Source organism: Vipera ursinii (genome assembly GCF_947247035.1).
Source record: "Vipera ursinii genome assembly, chromosome: 6".
NCBI lineage: Eukaryota > Metazoa > Chordata > Lepidosauria > Squamata > Viperidae > Vipera > Vipera ursinii.
The window spans coordinates 13,898,432-13,917,232 of NC_139515.1; the positions used below are offsets into that span (position 1 = coordinate 13,898,432).

At 37.8% G+C, this 18,801-nt stretch overlaps 2 protein-coding genes across 5 annotated transcripts; one reads left to right on the forward strand and one right to left on the reverse strand.

Annotated features, from left to right (window-relative positions):
- Positions 1–1,024: 1,024 nt before the first annotated feature.
- On the reverse strand, positions 1,025–8,032 carry LOC310642303 (dol-P-Glc:Glc(2)Man(9)GlcNAc(2)-PP-Dol alpha-1,2-glucosyltransferase-like). Its single transcript, XM_083365921.1, has 3 exons — positions 7,804–8,032; positions 5,277–5,471; positions 1,025–3,649 (listed from the first exon to the last, which is right to left on the reverse strand). The coding sequence occupies exons 1-3, from the start codon at positions 7,966–7,968 to the stop codon at positions 2,594–2,596; spliced, it is 1,416 nt and encodes a 471-aa protein (XP_083222047.1). The 5' UTR covers positions 7,969–8,032; the 3' UTR covers positions 1,025–2,593.
- Positions 7,735–14,616, forward strand: TPRKB (TP53RK binding protein). Of its 4 annotated transcripts, none has more exons than XM_083365923.1 (5): positions 7,735–7,921; positions 9,637–9,810; positions 10,293–10,415; positions 12,325–12,501; positions 13,155–14,616. In XM_083365923.1, exons 2-5 carry the CDS (start codon positions 9,667–9,669, stop codon positions 13,236–13,238), a joined length of 528 nt encoding a protein of 175 aa, XP_083222049.1. In that variant the 5' UTR covers positions 7,735–7,921; positions 9,637–9,666; the 3' UTR covers positions 13,239–14,616. The 4 variants fall into 4 exon arrangements, with proteins under 4 accessions (XP_083222049.1, XP_083222050.1, XP_083222051.1 ...); XM_083365924.1 differs by having other exon boundaries at positions 7,748–7,944; XM_083365925.1 differs by having other exon boundaries at positions 7,784–7,863.
- The last annotated feature ends 4,185 nt before the right edge of the window (positions 14,617–18,801 follow it).

An 18,801-nucleotide genomic window follows, 5' to 3' on the forward strand; every position in this document is an offset into this window, starting at 1 on the left:
GCCACTCCTGCTCAAAAGGCAGGGTTCAGCGGCCAGCAAGGCACTCACGCGGGGCAATGGGGGAGAAGCAGGCTGATCACCTTACAGGTACCTGGGACTCTGACGCACTTTCCTGGCCATGTGTGCCCCGAAGAAGCGCTGATCAGAAGTCAATCTGGTTGCTGCACTACAAGTCCCTGGGGAAGGCGGGGCCTCGCTCTGCGCCTGCACGCGCCCTCTGTAGGGTTCCTGCAGGCCGCTGCCAAGCAGCATGCTTTCCGGCAGCAAGTGAGCTGGGAAGGAGCGGAGCGCGGGGAGAGGAGAAGGTGCCCAGGAAAAGCAGCCACACCGAGAGGCTGCACGCCCAGTCCAGCTCCATGAGGGGCAGGGTGGGAAGCCGGCCGGGAAGAGGGACCGAGAGCCCGGGCCGAGCGCGCCTCGGCCGACAGTGAGAGGGAAGCGCACGAGTTCTAAAAAAGAGGCTGTGGGCGGAGCTGCCCCGCCCTGCGCCCAATGGGAAAAGTTCAAGGCCTGGGGGGGAAGCAGGAGGGGCGCCGGCTGTGGCGGGGTGGTGGCTGCCCTCCGGCGCTGCCTGCCACCCGGGAAACGCTGCACCTCGGGGGCCGGCAGAAGTGCGGGAGCAGCGGGAGGGCCGGCGGGGCCAGTCGGGCCTTCGCCTCCTCTGCGACGGGCAGGGCATGTAAGTATTTTCCGGCGTATAAGACAAAACCTTGAAAAACTTCTTAAAAGTAGGGGGTCATCTTATACGCCGGGTCGTCTTATATGCCGGAAAATACGGTAACCATTTCTATACTTCCAACTAAGAATCATGTGAAGGTTCCCTAAAGATATATTTTCCAATTTGCAAAATTTTCTAGTTTGCTTTGTTATAGATTGTCTATCTTTTTCCACCTCAAAACCTGCATTATTTTTCTATTACATGGTCTGCAGAAAATTAAGCCTATATCTATGAAGAGGGAGGAATCTGTTACAGCTGCAAGAGCATTCTCGAACACATTTCAAAGACAAAAAGCTAAAACAAATTCTATCATTTATTGCTTATTAACACAATAGTATTAATATTTGGTTTGTGATGAAAAAATATATTAATTTTTTTACCTTATTCATTGCTAAGTGTTCTTATTTAGTATAGTTCTAAATATTTGTTTTCACATCTTAAGTATGCTTCTACCCAAGTATTATGACCCTTAAATATAAGGAACATTGATTTGATTTTTATTTTTTGGCATGTAGCAGGCAAATTTTTTATTAGAATTCCACAATCTCAGATTTTATTTTAAAAAACATTTTAACTGCCATAGTTTGACATTATGTTCAGACAAATCAATCAGTAGTACTGTTGTCCTATATCATTGAGAACTGGCATTTTGTTAATAATAGTAAGAGGCCCTGAAGCCTTCTTGGTTTACTTTTAAGCATTGCCTACCATTGTTTATTACAAATGGAATATCAATTTTCAAATGTTGTAGAACATTTATAATGGATAAAATTGAGCCAAGGTAACTTTTTGTATAAAAAGTTTTTTAGTTCAACAGAACAATTTCTAAAAAGGGATTAGGACTGCAGGTGTACTATGCATGTTAATTGAGAAGATATATTAAGTTCAATGGAGACTTCTTTCAGGAATAGCAATAGCTATAGCACTATACAATGTCAGCGTAATTGCCGCCATCAATCTGAGTCCTCCTTTTACTGACCTTGGAAGGATGGAAGGCTGAGTCAACTTTGAGCAGGTCAGGATTGAACTCTTGGCTGTGGGGAAATCTAGCCTGCAATACTGCATTCTAACCACTGTGCCACTTTGGCTCTAGGAAAATGTACATACAGTACAGCTTTAAATATTTAGCGAAGTATTTTAAGACTTATGGTTTATGCTGAGACTACAAATTTAGTGTCCTTGAAATAGCAACCTGCGGTATCTAGATTTTCTTTCAGTGCTTAACAAATCAAGGCTATTATATAATACCTGCCCATGATATGTGATTTAATTATGGTTCTCTAGATCATAATCAATTTCCTTCTTGCTCACAGCGTAATCCTATCCATTTCTATATAGCCCCACTGATTTAAAGTTTCCTGCCAGAAAAATGTCCAAGATTTCAGCCTTAATATGAGGCACATTTCTCTCATTCATTTTAGTTGCAATAAACTGATAATTATGTGACTTTTACCTGGACCCCAAGCATTATAAAAAAATTAAATGTCACTGTATACAAACATGAAACAATATTACCCAAGCATGGTAAAAAGGCAGTATAATAATTGACTGACATCAAATCAAACTTATTTTCAATCACTTGTTACACATGTACAATGAAAACAGTCCACATTTTATGATTTCTGGAATGATCAAAATGTTTGTACATTCACATTATTTGGGGAATATGGGTAAAATTTTCCTGATCTTTAAGAAGTAATTATTGATGGTACCCTTATAAAAACAGTCCAGTGTCTGCAAAAAACCTATACGTTTCATATTCATTCCATTACAAAGAAAAATAAAGAATACTTTTATTTTCCTTGAAGAAGTTTTAAAATTGTAGCCTCTTATTTGTAGCAAAAAGCTCTAGAAGAGTTTTTAGAAACCAAAGTGTTACCACATAAACCTCTGGATTTCCTCATTATTTGGCCAGTAAAATGGTTTGTTCAAAAAGAAATACAATGTTACTGCATTCACCAAAATGTATATAATCAACTCTAAGAAAAGATTCAAAAGTGATGGCATAGGAATATTAAGCCTATATATAATATATGGCAAAATGAAATAACGGAATTCTAGAAGCTTTTGTGGAACCGTGACTGCAAACAAACATACAAAATATACTAAGTTCCAGAAAACAGATTTTGACTTCAGTGCATCTGTGAAACTCCAGCCAGCAAATATATAAACTGGAACTAACATGTACTTGACCAGCTCATGTCTTTGAAAGATTTTTCTCCACACATAAAATGTGTAATGTCTGTTATCTGCAAGCAAATACTTATGCGCATAAGTAAATTTCCAGACAAGGAATAAAGAAACAATTGTCAGGATACTATATCGCAGAAAATAGATCCTCACTGAATGGAGAAAATTGATAAATTTACTGGGTGTCACTATAAGAGGGAAGGAAAAAAAAAGACTAAAAGAAAAAAAATAAAATAGCTGAGGGAAGTGCAGACAGGCTTCATGGCTGCTCCTGTCCCCAAGAACGATGCCACCATTGAGGACAATGAAAGTAGCAAATGCCATCATTACAGTAATGTATGGCCATATCAAGAGAATCAGATTGCTCAAGTTTTTAAATGATGTAAAGTACCCAAGGACAAATCTAACAATCCTGATTGATTCTGAAAAGACGTTTTGTGTTGGTAAGTTTTTCTTCTCTTTGCTTTTCAGTAATTCCACTTTCCAGCCTTCACTCAGCTTTTCTGCAACAATACTTCCACCACAGAAGACAGTCCATACAATATTCGTCTGGCGAAACATGACCCCACAAAATCCAAGGAATGCTGAGGTTTTATGATTGCCATAAAGGCACATTAAATAGGCAAAGAGGATAAAAAACGTGGAACCTGTATCAGTATAATAAAGGAATGTAAAAAAATAAAGAGTTGGAAATATTGCTAGTGTCAAGGTTGACAGGATTCTCTGGAATCCAGAGGCAGCCTAAAAATGGAGGAAATACAAGAAAAAGAATCAGAGCTATTGTTTCTAATAAAAATTAAAAACAACATAGGCAAATTTGTGAGAAACTTGAAATAGAAATAACAAGATAAAACCATTGGCATTAAACTGTAGCTCACCATGTTAACGTTCATTGTTAGAAATTCATCTCCTAAAAATGTGTTGTCCAATTAATGAAATTTTGAATAATCGTATTGCTGCATTTCATTTAATTATGTTTGCCCATGAGCAAAAACATTTATAGTCAAATTTGGTTCTATCATTCACACATTGACATAGAAAGCATCACTTTAGAAGCAATTTTGTTCCTTTTATATGCACAAAAAGTTCCCTTTACTAGATAAGGCCACCATTTGCAAATTTTATAATTACCATACACGTGCACCAAACACATATTTAAAATAAAACCTCTCACTGAAACACCTGCTATTTGATTATTTGTAGATTTTGTTTAATAGTCAGGAATGATTAAGGAATGGAATTAAAGGTGAGGGAAGATAATTATTATTAATAATAAAAGATGAAGAAGCAGCAGGAGCAGAAGAAAATGTATATTGTATGTAGATGTAAAGCAAAGTACAGGGACAGAAAAGATGTCTATTTTTTGTCCAATCTGGCTTTCAAACACTCATCACTACCACCACCATCCCAAAAAGAAATGTAGACAATGTCTTTTAAAAGCTCACTTCCCTATCATAAGATAATATAGTGTCAAAAGACTTGACAGAAAAAAAATCTGTTTTTTTAAAAATTTAATAAATTATTACTACTAAGTTTAAACTGACTTTAGATTCTAAATGAGGTAAGACAACTAAAGCCACAAAGGTGAGATACCCTGGGAGTGGGAAATAAGCATGGCTTATTACGTAACAACACAGGTAGTCTTCAACTTACAACAGTTCATTTAGTGACCATTCAAAGTTACAATGGCGCCAAAAAAAGTGACTTGTTCACATTTCTTTTTCACACTCATGACCGTTGCAGCATCCCCCTGGTCACACAATTTACATTTGGAAGCTAGGCAACTGGATCATATTTATGACGGTTGCAGTGTCCTAGGATCGTGTGATCATCGTTTGCAACTTTCTGAGAAGCAAAGACAATGGGGAAGCCAGATTCACTTAACAACTGTGTTGCTAATTTAACAACTTCAGTGATTCACTTAACAAAGGTTGGCAAGAAAAATCGTAAAATGGGGCAAAACTCACTGAGCAAATTTCTCAGTTAGCAACATAAATTTGGGGCTTGACTGTGGCTGTGAGTTGAGGACTACCTGTAAAATAGAGCTGTGAACAACAGATAGTTGCAGGCCTAACATTAAGAACGTGTATTTGGCAGGTGTGCAGAAAGAAACAGAAGACTTCAGAATTTTGTCAAATATTAGTCTTGCTTCATGTAGCGTGAAACTGTTTTAAATATTTTAAGAGCTATTGTGTAGCGTGAAACTATTTTAAATATGAGGGCAATTCGGGAATAAACCTCCGTTTGGTTGTCAACGACAGACACTCGCAGATATAGAACGTTTATTATACACATCAGAAAACTACAACACTGATAACCAAACGGAGGTTTATTTCCGAATTGCCCTCGTACAATATTCAGCACCTACCTTTTTATGGTGTATCCTGCAGAAGAGCAAATATAATAAATAGAAGTTTCCGGTGCTGAAAAGCAGATTAATGAATCGGAGGATCCCTGTAGAGCAGAAGAGGCTTTCAGACCACCCGAACAGCCAGGCGGTGGGCTTCAGAATTCCAACTGACAGCAAGTACAAACCAGGCAAAGTGGTGACCATTGGATCCCACTATTGGAAAAAGAAAATAAAAAAATATTACAAATGCATAACCAAAGAAAACCCCCACCTATAACAGGAAAAGGAGAATGCAAATTAAATTAAATTAAATTAAAATTTAACTAGACATTCCTATATAGGAATAAATTGTGTATCTCCTTTGTATGTGTTCCAAAGTAGCCAAATCCAATGTTTAAGAGTATTGAAGCTGAGTGTTGCTCCTTCTCAGGAGGATCATGAATGTTGAATAACAACAACCAATCAATTTAAAAAATTTTTTTAAAAAAAATGAAACTGTAAGGGGAAGAGCATATCTCTTTCTCTACTTTGCTCAACTGGAAAGAATCATTTTGAAAAACCATTTAGGAGAATCATTTAACAATAAGGTTACAGTAAAAACATAATAGGACATTTAGGCAACGAGTGGGCTTCTTCTGAGCAGAAAATTAATACAGTACTGTGATCCAATACCTTTAACTATACGGGTGACAACGTTCAGTAAACCTTATTAGGACAAATACAGGTAATCCTCGACTTACGACCACAATTGAGCTCAAAATTTCTGTTGCTAAGGGAGACATTTGTTAACTGAGTTTTACCTCATTTTACAACCTTTCTTGCCACAATTGTTAAGTGAATCATTGCAGTTGTGAAGTTACTAGCACAGTTGTTAAGTGAATCTGGCTTCCCCATTGACTTCGCTTGTCAGAAAGGTGGTCACATGATCCCAGGGCACTGCAACCATCATAAATAAGAGTCAGTTGTCAAGCAATTTTGAACAACACGTGACCATAGGGAAGCTGCAACGGTCGTGTGAAAAACTGTCATAAGTCACTTTTTTTCAGTGCCGTTGTAACTTTGGTCACTAAAAGAACTGTTGTAAGTCGAAGACTACCTGTAACTATCATTCCCTGCTTTTCTGAAATAAGTGGGATGGAGGCCTGTAAACACTCTTTCTCTGACAGCTCTCTTTGGAACTCTCTTTCCTCTGAAGTTTGAAAAGCCCCTTCTATATTAGCCTTAGGGAAGTATTTAAAAAGGGACTATTCAAGAGGATTTTATATTCAAGTACAAGTTATTTATTTTTTGTTGCTTTTTTTGGTTAGAATTTATACCTTTTGATGCTACTTGATGAGTTCAGTTTTTACTTTTTGACCTGTGGCTTTTGACTGAATGTACTCTCAATGTTTTACTTCAGTTTGCTCAATCTAATGATAGGCTAAAATCAATCTATTAAATAAATAAAATTACATTATTAGGTTTATTCTAATTCAGAAACAGCGTGCAACTTCTCTCTCAGGTTCATCAAAACTCTTCGGTGGACTAGGTGTACAAATAGAAAAGCAGGGCACCTAAAAGTTAAAATTGCATAGGTTTATTTAATCAATCCTATCAGAATGGAATCTAGATCTGCATGGTCAATATTTTTTATAATGCGTTTAAAAAGTGTGCTGTGTAATTCAAATATTTTTGTCCCTCTAATTCCTTTTATTTGTATATAAAAACATACATATATAAAACAGAAGTACTAACTAGAATGAAACAGAAACCTAGTTTAGTATCATGGTCAGAAGCACTGAATTAAAACCAGGGTCTTCTCCTGCCTTTGCTTCAAAGGCAAGTGGGTGAACTTGGGCCAGTCACTCTCTCTCAACCCTAGGAAGCAGGCAATGACAAACCACTTCTGAAATATCGCCAGGAAAACTACAATGTAGGAATTTGTCCAGGCAATCGTCAGGAGTTAAAACTCCAAAGCAAAATAATAATAATAGAGCATCTCCTTAGTTGTTACTTAGAACTGTTTGTTTAAAGCAAAACACAATTTCTACGTAGAGAAAATAAAACAAGAAAATATTTCAGTTCCTTGTTATTTCCCCCAAATTCTCCAAACACTTCTTATATTAACACAATTTAACAAAATATCACTTTAATTAATAGCACTAAAAATAACAACAACAATAGTGGATAGATAGACGGGTCGACATTGACCACTTTGGGGAACGCTGATCTAATAGAAACGGGAGGAGATTGTGCTCTCCTCGCTCCAAAACGTGGCCTTCAGATTTGAAGAACCCCAACTCCCATCAGCCCCTTCCAGCAAAGGCAATGGTGAGGGAGGATGGGAGTTGTCGTCCAAAAGAACCTGAAGGCAAGAGGCTGGTCCGTGTAAGCAGGATAGAGAAATGATAGAGGGAAAAGGGGGTGTCTAATCTTGCAGGATACTAATAAAGAAAGCAATCCCAAGAAGTCACTTTGCAGCCTGCAAACCCCCTTTTGCCTCCGCAATTCGGAGCGGAGCCGGACTCGGGGATCCGCCCGCTCGCTCGCTCGCCTGCCTACCTACCTGCTGGAAGCGACCCGCGCAATAAGCTTGCGCCTGAGGAACGTGGAAGGCCTCGTCCATGTAGGCCGCCCGCTGTTGCCGGTTGAACGCCGAGAAGAGCAGGCAGGAGGCGAGGAAGGTGCAGCTAAAGGCCGCCGAGAAGTAGGAGGCCTCGGAGCGCTCCATGGCGCGGCTCCCGTCCGGTTTGGCCCAAGCACCGCGGGGGGGCCTCGGAGAGGTGGATGGCAGAGCGGACGGGCGGCGCTGCCGGGGACGGGCTTCGGGGAACGAGGGGAGGCCGAGGCGGGCCTCTACGGCGGAGAGGCCTTCCCGGCGGCAAACTAATCGGCTAGAAGGAGGAGCCTCGGCGGGCCGCTGTTCTTGGCCCGCATGCAGGTCTCTGGGCCTCGCCCGGCTGCGCCCCCCACCCCACCCCCAGATTATTATTATTATTATTATTATTATTATTATTATTATTATTATTATTATTATTATTATTATTATTTTATTATTATTATTATTATTATTATTATTATTATTATTATTATTATTATTATTATTATTTATTCAATTTGTATACCGCCCTTCTCCCGAAGGACTCAGGAAAGATAGGAAAGCGGGTGGGAGGGAGGCTTACTTTGCAGCCCTCGTGAAAAATTCTCCTCTTCTTCTGCTCTCTTTCTGCATGTTTCTTGTTAATAAACTATGATTGGGGGAGGGGGAGAGGTTGTAACGTTGCCTGGAGAGCACCGTAGGAAAGACGGTATAAAAATGCCCTTAAGCAAGGATCCAATGCATGCCTTGGCCTTTTTTTAAACAAAAAGACCAAACGCGTTAAGAAGAAGGGTGGGCTGAGTGCAAGCGTTATTCCCGCTCGTGGCCCAGTTTGTAACATTTGACAATAAAATACAAAAATGCAAAAGCAAATAGTAGGTAGGACCCAGTGGGAAGAGGAAGAAAAGGGCAAAAGAAAAGAAAAGGCGTTGACTTCCGACTTCCTTTGTTGCAGTAGAATAAAGCATTAACTTTCGAACCTCAACTTTTGAGTTTTCCATAGTAGTATAAACTAGCCATTTCTGGGACAACAAATCAAGCTAATCAGTAAAACCCAAAATCAAGGTTTCATTTATTTCCATCTCAAGCAGGAAATCCAGAAGCGGTGCTCATGTCGATTAGCTTAGAAGGAGTAAAGTTCAAATAAGAATAATTCAGTAAATAATTAAAATAACCGCCTTTATGTAATTTGTCATTTTTATTGATTGATTTGATTTTTATCTCACCAACTCAAAAATGGAGAACCTAAATTATATTCCATAAACTACATATATACTACATAGGTAAAAGGTAAAGGTTCCCCCGCACATGCGTGCTAGTCGTTTCCAACTCTAGGGGCTGGTGCTCATCTCCATTTTAAAGCTGAAGAGCCAGCACTTGTCCATCTCCGTGGTCATGTGGCCGGCATGACTAGACGCCAAAGGCGCACGGAACGCTGTTACCTTCCCACTGTAGTGGTCCCTATTTTTCTACTTGCATTTTTACGTGCTTTCAAACTGCTAGGTTGGCAGAAGCTGGGACGAGTAACAGGCGCTCACTGTTACGCGGCACTCAGGATTCGATCTGCCAAACTGCCGACCTTCTGATCAACAAGCTCAGCGTCTTAACCCACTGAGCCACCGCGTCCCTTTATATATTACATAAACCCACTCAATTTGGTTTAATGTTATTATTGGATAGACCACTAGGCCACACTTCATAGGAATCTAGGATAGATCTGGTGCCTTCTAGTTATCTGACAGAATTAATTTTTAAATTTCATTTCCAAACGTAACTTTTAAATGTTTATAAATGTTCTAGGTTTGAAGGAACTTACTGTTCTGGTACAAGATGCAGTGTTTAAGACATCGGTTAGAATTATTTCCTGACTGTGTTGTGACTCTTATCCTATTTAATGGAGTGAAAAATGCTGCTACTCTGCGGAAGAAAGCAATGGAAGGTACTATTGATGGAGCATTAATTAATCCTTCAATGGTAAGCAATTTGTTTCCATTGTACATATTCAGTAGCATGTTCAAAATTAATTAGGTCACATTCTGTCTGTAAAAAAAATTCAGTGAATAGAAACTTTTAAAGGAGATAAATAATTTTCACCTGAACTTTAAAATGACTGCCCAAACTTTTGGAACATGATTTCTAGTGATTTTTTCCCCCTTCCTGACCCTATTTCTCTGAGAAGTGTTTTGTTGAAGTTCTTTTAAACAAAATAGATATTATTTATTCCCCTGAAAACTAAATTATAAATATTAAGACAACTGATGGGTGTCTTATCTTTCCATGGGTAAAAATGTGATGCATGGTTTAAATTTTAATATAAATACAGAGTTAGTCTAAATGTACTCTTTCATTACAGTAATATTCCATTCCATATCTGTAAGTAACAGGATTGCTTTCCTAAAGTTTTTGTTCTGGAACTGATACAGCAGTTGAAAACTTCATTATGTTTTCTCTGGCAGGTTGTTGATCCTTTTCAAATACTAGTAGCAGCAAATAAAGCTGTTCATCTCTACAAAAGTGGCAAAATGAAGACAAGAACACTTAATGCTGAAATCATATTCAACCTTTCACCAAATAATAATGTGAGATATTTATAACTAGGACTGAGATATTGCAGACCCTCTGCTTTATTTCATACAGTTTCAAACTCTGTAGAAATATTAACTGTATTCTTTGGGCTATCTTTTTATTTATCTTCTACTTTGTGGGTTGGTGTACTGTCAGGAGAAAAAGTGAAAGAAATGTTGGATTATAGCGAGAAAGGAAGAGAAAAAAAGTACTGTAATCCCAATACAAGAAGCTTCACCTACTATTGGGATTTGTTTTGTTTTTGCTAGCCCCCAACTGCAACTCCCCATTTTACTGAAAAACAAAGCATAAGCAAAGCAGAAGAGCTGTGGTGGCCCAGTGGTTAGAATGCAGCATTGCAGGCTGACTCTGCCCACTGCTAGGAGTTCAATTCTGATTGGCTTAAGTCTTCCATCTTTTCTGAGGTCGGTAAAACGAGGAGACAGATTATTGGGGGTAATAATGCTGTTTCTATAAACCACTTAAGAGAGTACTGTAAAGTACTATGAAGCAGTATATAAGTCTTAAGTACTATTGCTATAACATACCCTGAAATGTTAGCCATTAATTTGTACTACGTTCTAAATCACCTTTTTTCAGTGAAATATTATATATAAATAGAAATATTATATATAAATTGGCTTACCCATGAAGAAAATTAATTGAAAGATTTGGATTTATTATCCATCACTTAACTATTTTCTATTTTTCTGTTGAAAATATAGTGTATATGATGAGAGATAAGCAATATTGCATACTATGTGATTCAGTATTACAAATGAAAGTTAATTATAGTTTATATATCTTTGGTGCCCTTGGGAATTTCCCCTTGTTTCGTCTCTCTATCCCTGTGCCAGAAAATTTGGAGGACAGTGTTTTGAATCTTCTGCCTGATGTTTCATGTGCTATCCAGCATACTGGCGGGAGAATTCTGGGAGTTGAAGTCCAGACATTTTCAAACTGCCATGGTTAAGAAACACTGCTATAGCTGTTACAATAGAAATAGACCTGACCTGCGTAGCTTTGGTTTCTTAGTCTGGTCCACCTTATTGAGCTGACAGGATTTTGTATTAGTATTCTGCTATCAGGAGAAAAGTGGGGGATCGAGGTTATATTTTCACAGCAAGCAGATAGAAACCCAGTAGCATTCTTGGTCATTTGGGGTTTCCAATGTCAAAAAGTGCTCCAAAGGTAATAACCTTTAAAGCCCTACATGGCTTAGGCCCGGAGTACTTGCGAGACCACCTGCTGCCATTATCAACCTCCCATCGCCCGGTTCGCTCCCACAGATTCGGCCTCGTCAGGGTGCCGTCGGCCAGGCAATGCTGTCTGGCGACCCCCAGGGGGGAAGCCTTCTCTGTGGGCGCGCCGACCCTCTGGAATGAACTGCTCCGGAGCTGCGGATGGCCCCTGACCTTCGGTCTTTCCGCCGTGACCTGAAGACTTGGTTATTCCAACAAGCGGGTCTGGACTATGTTTTTTAAATTTGGCTTTTATTGAGTTAAATTGTCATGTATCTATTACATTTATTGTTTAATTCTTTTTTAAATTTTGTATTTTATGTTTCTTAAATTTTTGTTGTGAGCCGCCCTGAGTCCTTAGGGAGAAGGGCGGCATATAAATTCAATAAATCTAATCTAATCTAATCAAAGGGAATTCACCCCGTGATCAAATTCTCTGGACACGTTTTTTTTATTTGAAAATGGGTAAAGGGATATTAAACTATGTACAAACAATATTTCAATGCTGACTAAAAGTATTGAGCTGAAAGAAGGAAATATTAAATACCTTATTTTCATTTAAATGAAAATAATGCACGAATAAGTAGTTCATTGGATCTTCTAAATGGGAAAGATTTTTTTGAAATAATGTCTACATTGTTAGGTATGACTAATACAAACCTACATTCTCCTTTAATATTAGATTACAGATGCCTTCAAAAAATTTGGCATTTCTGATACAGACTCTGCAGTACTCATAGTTTTGATTGAACACGAAGAGAAAACTGTGAATCTGAACAATCTAATAAGTCAAGTAGACGGCCAGCAAGTTTCCATAGCTGATCTCTCTGAAATAAGTGACATACAGAAAATTAAGAAGGTTTGTTTCAACTTCTCTAAGTAAGAAGGTATAGTAAATAAGAGCATTTTAATAAATTAAAACATTGAAGTTTCAGTGTAGTGTAACAGGTAGGGTAATTTTCTCTCAAATATGGATGTATAAGATTACAACCATATTAAAAAGTGTTTGTTTAATCATTCACATACATACCCCCACCTCCCCACCCCACCCCACCCCGCCAATCTGGATTGGTTTCGGTTGCCTGGAAATCTAAATGTGAATGTAGTTAAACCTTTTCCTAACTTCCAGCTATGTATTTGGAGAGCAGCAGAAGGACCTATAAACTAGGGGTAAGCAACTTGTAGGCTGTAAGTGTGTTTGGAATTGTCATGTCTCCTGTGCTGCTGAAATTCAGTGGAACATATTAGTCCACTGAACTGAGTTTCTGGCTTCTTTCTGCACTTCCACATTTTGAGAAGAGGTTTCTTGAAATGCTTTCTTTTTTCTCTCCATGGCTACTGCATCAGTATCCCTTTCAGTGCAACTCTGAAGTGTAAAGCTGCGACTGGTATCTGGTCTCCAGGCGTTGAGTAAATGACCCCCTCGCTTCAAACCACTTTAAACAAACAAAAAAACCTTGTAGAATCATGCTGTCTCTTGGGAAAGTCACCATTTTATTATTATCTTTGCAGGTATACAAGTTGACTCCACAAGAAGAAAAAATGGGCACCCTGCTAGACGGCATCATTTGCAGAATGGCAACAAAAGAAATATGACTGCATTAGAATGATAGTAGCTTATTCTGAAAGAAATGTTGTTATTTTAAATTTTTTCCTCCCTTGTTATGCCAGTATTAGATGTATTGGAATCTCTGATTTGGTTTGAAACACAATGTTGTTATTACACGAAGCAGAATGATGCAGCTTTTTAAAGTGCTCTGCTGCCAGTAATTAAATAATTGTCAGTTTTAAATATTGAAATTTAAAAATGCAGAATTCTGAAGCCATTTCCCTGCTTTACATGTCACCTTGATTCTTTGACTCAAAGTCTCAATTTTTTTTTCTGGGAAACACAGAGCAATGAATAAAATTGCAACAAATTGTCAATAGAATTCTTTGACAATGAAAAAATGGAAACTTATTTTGTACTGATTCCCTGCTTTCATTTCAGTCTAATGAAAGTCTCATAGAAATCATACTCCCGTTCCAAACAGAGAATCTTTCCATGTGATAAAATTGAGAGTTAATCTGAGTTCTCCGGGAGTTGATTCTGCTTCTTTGCAGCATCTCCACAGCCATATTTATAACAATGGGATGTACTAGTTCAGGGGTAGGCAACCTTCAGGAATTCTGGGAGTTGAAGTCCACGAGTCATAAAAGAGCCAAGGTTGCCTACCCCTGGACTAGTCATTTGTTTTCATAGGTACTGTTAAGTTTCTTCCATCTCACTCTATTCTCCTGCCCCTTGGCCAAACTTTGTATTTTGAGGTTATCATCTCTTCTTTGATTAGATGGACCCAACACAGATAAAATCTGCTTTGCTGTAACCCTAATTTTCTTTTTTCTATAGTCTTATCGCAGTTGTTCCATCTTCCGGCTTCAACCAAGCATAACTGCTATAGCACGGCCATATTACCAAATCATAACTCATTCCGCTTTCTTTTTCCCTTTGGCAAAGCCTTTTGTGCTTGTTTTTGTTGTACCTTTCAATTAAAAAATGCTTTTTTTCTGGAAAAATTGATGACATTATTTTTCTTTGGGTGGTCATGGAAGTGTACTTCTTCCCAAGCTTTCTGAACACCCACAGCTGGTTTCTTGTTATTAGTAAGCTAGAAAATGCAGGTTGCACCAGACTGATATCTACAGTGCTCCAATGGAATAGGGCCAAGATCATAATTAGAAAGATTTCTCCCTTTATCTTGGATCTGAATTGCCCTAATTTAGTGTTTCTCAATTTGATACCCTCTGTTTGTCTTTGAAATACAGCTGCAATGGTCATGTTGGCTGGAAAATCTGGAGGTTGTGGGATCAATACACTGTGCTAATGCTAGGTTGGGAAAGCCTGACAGCTTTAATCTTTGAACATGGAGCACTTTATTCCAAATTTTGCTTTTTTATTTTGGGCAAATAAAGTTCTATAATTCATCCAACAAAACCTAAAGTGTGTTGAATTTTCTTTATTGCTTAGGGATGTTTGAGAAGCTGAGAACAATATGTATGTGATTGCCATAAAATCTGAAACATAAGCCACTTGTTGAAAAACAAATAAAAAAGGATTAGTACAAAATACATTTGGGTACTACCCAGCTTTCCAACAGAGGATTTGAACTTGTGTCTCCATGGTTCTAGCCTAGTACCTTACAACTGCGTTAAGATTATGATATTTGCAAGATTTTCTTATGAAGGATTAGGCAACATGAAAAAGGCAACAGGCAAAAGTTTGGTTTTACAGGGTTTTTTTTAGACAAGTTACCTTTTAAAAAGCTTGTTGAGCAAGAAAGAATGATAACTAGAAATGGATGAGAAAAGGATATAGAGCTTTGAACGCAACTCAGTCTTGGTAGCACATTTTTATCATGGAAAATTAAAGATTTGTTTTCATTGCCTGACAAAGAAATGGCACATGGAATATATCATTCGTCTTGCTGGCTGAAATGAAGATGCTATTTTTGGTAACTTTAACTGGTGGTGAGCAGGTACGTTTAAATTATATCCTTTTTTGAACATAAATGAAAAATGGCTTGAGCCCAGTGAACATAAACTAATGTGTTGTAACTTTGGGAATGCTTCATCAATTTTACCCTTAGAGGTGGAATACATTAAGAGATGAACTGAGCCTGGATGTTTTTTTAAAAACTTTAGAATGAAAGTCCAGCTTGTGTGTTGGTAAAAACTCCTGAGAGTCGAGCAGAGATCTGCAGCTTCTAGTATGAAGTAGTCAGTGCTTTTTTTGTAAAAGAAAAAGGTGCCGGAACTCACACATGTCATACAACCCGCCTTGCCTACCCTACAAGGTTCCATCCAGAAAAGGTGCCGGAACTCCGTTCTGGGTGTTCTATGAGAAAAAAAGCCCTGGAAGTAGTAGTTTAAGGCAGCCTTTCTCTGCCTTTTAATACTGAAATATAAATGTTCAGGTCTCAGGGAATCCCTGCCTAAAAACCACACCCCAAAGAAATCCCTTCACAATTCAATTTGCTTCTGAACCACCACACTTTACAATATTTATAGCAGCAGCAAAGCAGCAGTTTAGCAGCTGAGTTACACTAAATAAAAATTCCCATCATTTTAGATGTTTTAGGAGGTGAAATGAGTTTTTGAAGCACCTAACAAAGTGGATAGCACCCATTTGGTGCCTCTTGGCTCTGCATGCCTTGGAGGCCAAGTTAATAACACAGCATCTGTGAGGGAGATGGGTGGTTCAAAAATGTGAAAAATTTATAAGTAACAGGAAATCAGCGAATATTCTCCAATTCATACAGTCTTGGTGGTCAACTGGTCATAACTATAAACTATTTTGTTGGCCACGAACTACAGTTGACTTGATAGGCCAAATTACAAACTCAGCTTAATTTCATTTAGATTTGAATTAAGTACTTCTAATTAATTTAATTAAACCCACTGAGCCATTTTCTTCAGCTATAAATTCATGACAACTTTTGGAGGTCTTAGATCTCATTCGAGGCTTGGGGGGGGAGGGGGCTGCAAAAACTCAAATTTCTGGCCATGCTTTCTAGCATAATGGAAAACTTGTGGTTGGTAAAGCCCACCATTATTAGTTTTTAAGCAGCCTACAAACTGTTTAAATCAAACTCACCCAATCCAATGTTCCCAGATGTGTTGGACACAGCTTTCCGTTATTTCTTGCCAGAAAGTAAGAACTATTCCTAGGGTTATAGGGATGATGATCAGAAACACTTTTTCCAGGGCGATAAAAAAAAATCTAAGAAAAATCAGGTACAGGTTGCTGATAACTAGACTTTATTTAAAGATAAGGAACAGCTTTCTGACATAAAATTTGTACAATATGGAACATTGTGCCTACGGATGTTGTGGGTTCTCTATTTTTGGAAGTTTATAAGAGGCGGGACATTTTTCTGCATACTTTATTGCAGAGGGTGAGACCATATCAGTGTTTCTCAAACTTGGCAACTCTAAGAGATGTAAAATACTAGGAGTTAAAGTCTACACATCTTAAAAATGACAAAGCTCAGAAACCCTGGGCTACATGAACATTGTGGACCCTTTCAACTCTACAGTTCTATGATTTTAGGAAAACAGAATGTTAAACTTCCTGGTAATAACTATCCCTAACTTGGCATATTCTAGGTATCTTGTACTACAATTCTTACAATCCTTAGTCAGCCTGCATATTGACCATATTAACTGGATAATGAGATTCATAATTTTATCTTCAGTAGGTCATGGAATTTAGGAAGTCTGGTGTCATGTGTTATTGGCCTCTGAATAAATCTTGGGCAATAAATGGTAATCCTCTAGAAAAGAAACAATACTACAATAATCACATGCTTAAACATAACCTTTACCATAGGAACTCAGACAATTTTTCTAATGCTAATTAATTGACCTTTCCAGTCCCTCAGTATTATAGGCAAGTGTTACATTTATGTTGAAAATAAAAGGGAGAGGACAAAAATTTTGTAAATGCCAATGGTTAGGTAAATGGCAGGTCTCCTGGAGTCTTTTCCCATATTAGTTGAAGAAACCCAAAAATGTCACTGTAGCTTCTTTCTGCTTCCTAATGCCCTCCAGATAATGTGGACTACAGTACTATCTTTGTTTTCTTTAATCAGGATGGCCATTTGCCATGATGGCCAATAACTGCATGAGTTAAAGATTAGCATTACTGGATCTCAGTTTTCTGAGGTAAAAATCGTGCTACACACTTAGCTATAAATGAAATAACATAAACCGCTATACAGGGGTTCAGATTCAAGTTATGCAATTTTCTATTAACATTATATAGTATGGAGAAAGATCATAGTATTATTTTTAATTACCCATTTTTTAAATAACTCAATTTAACCTTAGAGGGCATAGTCTAATTAATGAGAGTAATAATCAGTAAAGCCTGTACAGGATGCATTTTATTGAATATTGAATTGGACCTACCACCTGCATAGTCAACCTACCACCTCAATTCTTTCCTAATGATCGTGTCCATACTTTGGTGCCTGAAATGCAATTCAAGACCATTGATGACGCTGAAAGACATCTCCAGATCAGCAACATTATTGACAAAACTGTTTTTAATAGTTAATTTTAGAGTGCTGTACACATTAGTATTACTTACATCAAAACAATCTTTTACATTATTTTCTTTTTACATTTAAGAAAGTTGAGAAAATAGTATAAACCCATTAATTTCATTCCTGATTTGAAAAAAAAAATGCTGTTTAAAAACACTACCTTTGTTTCTGTCTTCAAGAGGGTCTTGAGTTTTTGAGTCTCAAGGAAAAAAAAAGATTAAGCTCAGTTATCTTTCCTTGTCCATACTCCCCAGACTGCAATAAGAATAACCATGACAATCAGCATATAGAGCATGCGGACTGTTGTTTGCTCATTTTCACACCAGTGTTTGCAGTTAAAAGAATTATGCCAGTTCTTTCCAAGGTATGCTGATGGTTTAGGCCGATGAGCACGAAGACAGTGAATCCTGCCAAAATAAAAACACTGAGCATTAGCAATTTCCTTCCCTGTCATGTCTCCTGAAGGATGCTTGATGAATATCAAAATGAACAGGATTTAGGATTAGTCCCTAGAGTTAACAGGAGACAGGATTGTCTGGAAAACACACCCACAAAAACAACCAGGAAATCTTCAATCTTAAAACACAAAGTCTTTGTCAGATATTTGGTGCCTATATGCAATACAGGTATTGTTGCTTTACAGGAAAATCAACAGTTCATTCTCTGATCAGCATTTAATTTGAGTTTCAAATAGTTGACAAAATTGATGGGCAGACTGGATACATGCAGCTCAATTCTAAACGTGGAAATTTGACTGGAAATAAATCCCACTGAATTCAGTAAAACGTGAAGGAAAATAAGCATATATAACATTGTGGTCTGAATCCTGCTCTATTCATGTGGTTTATTTATTTATTTATTTAACAGAGAGAAAAAAGGGAGAGAAAGTAACAAAAACAAGTATCTCCAAATGCATTATATCTTGTTAAATATATCTGTTGTCTGATTAAATACATGTGTGAACTTACTTTCTCCATTAAACCAATGAACTTGGAAGCGTAAGTCAACATTGAAATCAAAAAAAGAAAAAAAAATCTTATGACTATGTTTCATTAATTTCACTTTGAGTTTAG